The 5039-nt window shown below is 39.5% G+C and overlaps 1 protein-coding gene across 1 annotated transcript; it reads left to right on the top strand.

Annotated features, from left to right (window-relative positions):
- The first annotated feature begins 2928 nt into the window (after positions 1 to 2928).
- LOC116400539 (L-amino-acid oxidase-like) lies at positions 2929 to 4901 on the top strand. Its single transcript, XM_031878429.1, has 6 exons — positions 2929 to 2953; positions 3191 to 3405; positions 3491 to 3603; positions 4320 to 4521; positions 4615 to 4683; positions 4761 to 4901. The coding sequence occupies exons 1-6, from the start codon at positions 2929 to 2931 to the stop codon at positions 4899 to 4901; spliced, it is 765 nt and encodes a 254-aa protein (XP_031734289.1).
- Positions 4902 to 5039: the final 138 nt, after the last annotated feature.

The raw sequence follows: 5039 nt of genomic DNA, 5'->3' as shown, positions 1-5039 counted from the left end.
GAGGAACGGGGCCCAGAAAAAATAGGATCTTTTTTTTGGCATTCAACAACTACAGCTCCCACGAGGCTTTTAAGTGGCTAAGGCTCATGGGAAATGTTGTTTTTATGATGATAAAATGGTGTCTTTGGACAACTTGAAGGCTCGCAGAATCAGTAATCTCTTTTTAATCACTTCATAAAACACATTTTTACAGACTGGCTTTTATGTGATGCCATCGCTTTTCTGTTTTATTTTTATTTGTTGATTTTACTTAATTATTTTTCTAAATATATTTATGTATATTATTTTATTTATTTCTTAGTTTATTTGTATGGTATCGACTGTCTCACTGATCTTTCTGTTATTGTTATCGTGCTTTTGCTGCTTTGTCTGTCAAAGCACTTTGTAAACTCTGTTTTTAAAGGTGCTATATAAATAAAGCTATTATTATTATTATTATTTAGTTTGACTCTAATGTCTGTGTGCTGAACACAGAGCCGGGACCAGCTACGATTAGCTTAGCTTAGCATAAACACTGGCACAAACAGCTCTCTGCAAAGTTGAAACGAGGGCATTGCCAGCTAATCTAAAGCTCGTTAAACACACTGTACTGTACGTGGTGTACCTATATGGATTACCGAATGAACACGATGTGAATTAAAAAGCTTTATGTTTGGGTGGACAGGGCTGTGGACTTTGGACGGAGCCCGGCTAGCCTTGTTTCCACTGCTTCCATTGTTTATGCTGAGTCAGCTAATCGTCTCCTGGCACCAGCTTGAGACTTGATTTGAGAGAGAATAAAAACAATTAGGCTGGAAACTAAATATATCCTTCAACATTTAGATGATGAGTGGGTTAACTGACTAGGGGACGACATGCTGCTTCATAGTCGTTTTTCCTGCTTATGAACCACTAATCTGACTCAAAATATAGTTCAAAATAAAAATAATTAGACAATAGAGACAAATAGATATAGGTATTTTGTTCAACTGTATGATGCAACCAAAAAATAATAATAATGTCGGTGAAATCCGAAGACACCACTCTCATGTCTGTGTCTACACAACATCTCTGGGTTCTGCTGTTCGCTCACACATGTGGATTCATTCCAAACATAAGAAACGACTATTGAGATGAACTTGTCCATGCATTTATCTTCAGCAGACTGGACTACTGTAACGGTGTGTTTACAGGTCTCTGTAACAAGTCAGTCAGAACGCTGCAGCTCGAGTCCTCACTAAGACCAGGAGGGTGGATCACATCACTCCAGTTCTGAGGTCTTTGCACTGGCTTCCTGTCCAACAAAGACTAGACTTTAAAATCCTGCTGCTGGTCTACAAAGCACTGAATGGTTTAGGGCCAAAACACATCTCTGATCTGCTGCTACCTTATGAACCATCCCGACCCCTTAGGTCGTCTGGGACCGGTCTACTTCCTGTTCCCAGAGTCAGAACTAAACATGGAGAAGCAGCGTTCAGTGTTTCTGCTCCACATATCTGGAACAAAGTCCCAGAAAGCTGCAGGTCTGCTGAGACCCTCAGCTCCTTGAAATCAAGACTGAAGACTTTTCTGTTTGCTGCTGCCTTTAATTCAAGGATATTAATCAATTTCCTCCATTTTACTACTGTATTTTATTTATTACACTGTTTTTTAATGTTTTAATGGCTGTTTTTAATGTTTCAATGAATGTTCTTAATTGTTTTTAAATCACATTTTCTTTTGCCTCATGTTTTGATGCTTTTAATGGTTTTATGTGAAGCACTTTGAATTACCTTGTTGTTGAAATGTGCTATACAAATAAACTTGCCTTGCCTTGCCTATTGAATATTATTATTATTTAATATATATGTTTTAGACTTATTTTGGTTGATTTCTTGCTTTAGATTATTTTGACTATTATTTTATTAACCTATCGTGTTTGTTTAAATTGTCTTGCCTTCAATAATGTCGTGCTGGATTCTGGATGAAGTAGACTTTATGTATGAGAAAAAGGTTTCTTGAAGTTGTGAGTTCCGCTTTTTCCATTATCTTTAATCATCATGTTTTTGTTCATTTGAACCAGTTTCTTCAAAAGTAGTTATTCAGCAGTTAGCTTTAAATACAAAAATAATGACAATGCAGCTAATGTCAGGAAAATAAAACTCTGCTTTTCTTTTATTCTTGCTTTTGCGTTTATTTAGCATCCTGTAAAAGCTGTGTATGTGCTTTATTTAGCCAATAAAGAGCATACGTTTTTACAGGTAAGCGGTAAAAAACATTTCAAGACATGCATACAAAAACTACAGGATATTCATAATAGAAATAATGAAGACGTGACGCGTTTCGGGGTACCACTGAATGAGCCCTTTCAGGTCAGATATTGAGAGAAAGTGAAGATGGAGGAAATGAGGTCTGCTGATGACCGGTGTAGCCTCACTAATCTCATTTGTTCAGTGTGGTTGACTCTCGAGCCGGTGTGGGAACATATTTCTGTAAGACCCGAGGAGCCACACAGTCCCCCTCATTAAGATTACGTTGTGCGTAATTTCACACATACCACGCGTCCAGAGGGGTTTTCTTTTTTTCTTCCAGACACAAGCGGTGAAGGTTGAGCTCAATCGAAGGACATTTCTCCTCAGTCATGAACAGACTTATGACCACTTACGAGACTTTACCTTTGATAAAGGTGAGTGGAATGCAGAGATAGTCCGGTCTGACCTGCTGCTATTTCTCTTTCTCTAAATGATTAGTCATGTTTCCACCAAAGTCAATGTGTCTTTTACGCGTTTTTAGAAAAGAAAAACAGTTTTAAACTGAACACTTTCAGCTCAGTTGATCATTTCATTTGTTCATGATAATGCTGCCTGAGTGGTTTTCTCCAAACCTGTACATTGTTTATTTTGGAAGGTTCCCTGGTCTTCTAATAGTCTCGGTGGGAGGAAGTCCAGACCATGGAGCTCCGGTCTCAAGATGATCCCTCACATGTGCAAGTTCTGTAAGTATAGAAGAACTGCTGTTACGTAATTCATTCATTTAATAGTTTCGATATAAGATTTGATAACTTATTAAATTAATCTTCCACATCTAAGTGAATACAGACGTAATACAAAGGAAATACTAGTCCAATTTTCTTTTTGGAGGGGTTTTGAGGAACTCTAAAAATCCAGCATGTCCTGAAGGAAGAGCACCGGGGAGTCTGACTGATATCATCTCCATCTCTTGTCAGTGTCAGTTCCTCTGGTTCTCGTCGGGGTCGTGGTGTTTGCCGTGAGTGGGATCTTTGCAGACCCTCTGAACGAGTGCCTCCAGGACGCTGACTACAGCGAGCTCCTGGACATGGTGGTTAAAGGCCTCCCCGCCTCTAAGGCTCCTCGACATGTCGCAGTCATCGGCGGGGGCATCGCTGGACTCACTGCCGCTAAATTTTTAGAAGATGCCGGACATAAGGTAAGAGGAAATAATGACGTGACATGTCACCATGAGCACACCGTTTCTGAGTGACACTTGATGTGGTGATTCTGTGGACAACAAGGTGACCATAATAGAAGCCAGTAACCGCATTGGAGGACGAGTGGAGACCTTCAGGGACAGTAGAGAAGGCTGGTACGCAGAAGTGGGCGCCATGAGGATCCCCAGCTTTCATAAGTGAGTCCAGTCATAATCATGCCATCAATAAATAACTACAGTAACTAAGTACTCAAGGGATTTAGTCCCGTACTTAAAGTGTCAATCCTTACGATTTCAGTCCTGGTTGATTTATAATTTCATAGTTTATCATTCTTGAGTCTTTGCGCTGTTTGCAAAAAGCTATTTTGTGTGAATTAATCCAATTTTGTGTGTGTATGCAACAGAGAAGAAAATTGTAATACAGCATTTTTTTTGCAGGAATGTCGCCACATACACTCAGTTCATAATACTGCAAATATTTAAATATTCCCCTTAATCTCAATCACTATTGTATAACCTCCTTTGGTGATAGACAGTGATTTAAGAGACATTTATTCAAATGAAAATCTTTAAAATTGCAATTTTGAAGTACTTATATTTCAGAGGGATATTGTACTTTTTAAACCACTACACCAGCTTTGATAAGTGAGTCCAGTCATGACTTTTGCTGGGGTATAACATGACAGTGACATGAGAGGACTGATAATGTTAAAGAAACGTTGTTCCATCAACAAATAACTACAGTATCTAAGCACTCAAGTACTTGATTTAGTACCGTACTTAAAGTGGCAAATCATTAAGATTGCCACTAAGATTGTACGGTACTTCATCCACCAGTGGTCTTGCCTCAAAAGAACAATGTCAAATCTCTCTGACATATATAAAATATTGAATACACACTATCTATTCCACAGGATTCTGCTTTCCTTCGCCTCCAAATTACAAATTTCCCTAAACCCCTTCATCCAGAATGACGTGAACACCTACTATTTTATAAATGGAGTGCGACAGAAAACGGGCGCCGTGGGAAACAATCCCAATGTGCTGAACTACAGCTTGAATGAAGGAGAGAGGGGGAAGTCAGCAGCTCAACTCTTCAGTCAGGCGCTCTGGAAGGTTTGTATACATTACACATATTAATGTTATAATATTGTGAGGATTTTTAGTTGCACAAGGACAGGGCTGTTTCTAATTGTAATCTGTGCGCAGGTGCAGGATGATCTCAAGACCATCGGCTGCAGCGCCATGATTGATAAATACGATTCCTACACAGTGAAGGTAAACATCTTCACGTTGCCACGCAGGTGGTAGCTTGAATCTGAATATTTTCACATTTTACATTTGATTGCTGACAGGAATACCTGGTGAAGGTGGGCAATCTGAGTCGTGGTGCCCTGAGGATGATCGGGGACATCCTGAACGAAAACAGCCTCTTCTACACGTCGCTGATAGAGATGCTGTACATTCAGTCGGACATCAGCGACAGCACCGAGTAAGAAATGTTCATTTGACTGTTTTGTTATGTGTCTGGCAGCACGCAGACCTACAGAGGCAGAAATAAACGTAATACAGAGAATTATCACCAGGCAGCAGCAACGGTTCTGAAAAATTAAGCCAACACTTCAAGTGTTAAA

Source organism: Anarrhichthys ocellatus, unplaced genomic scaffold (assembly GCF_004355925.1).
Source record: "Anarrhichthys ocellatus isolate YVR2014 unplaced genomic scaffold, GSC_Weel_1.0 scaffold178, whole genome shotgun sequence".
In the NCBI taxonomy this organism is placed as follows: domain Eukaryota; kingdom Metazoa; phylum Chordata; class Actinopteri; order Perciformes; family Anarhichadidae; genus Anarrhichthys; species Anarrhichthys ocellatus.
The sequence above is the reverse complement of the archived record's forward strand: the minus strand, read 5'-3'. Positions and strand labels throughout refer to the sequence as shown.

Bases quoted from the DNA above. Each gene is read 5' to 3' on its own strand.
- LOC116400539 (XM_031878429.1), top strand. From the start codon at position 2,929: ATGATCCCTCACATGTGCAAGTTCT. The intron at 3,406-3,490 runs GTAAGAGGAAAT...GTGGACAACAAG, and splicing joins TAGAAGATGCCGGACATAAG to GTGACCATAATAGAAGCCAG. The intron at 3,604-4,319 runs GTGAGTCCAGTC...TCTATTCCACAG, and splicing joins AGGATCCCCAGCTTTCATAA to GATTCTGCTTTCCTTCGCCT.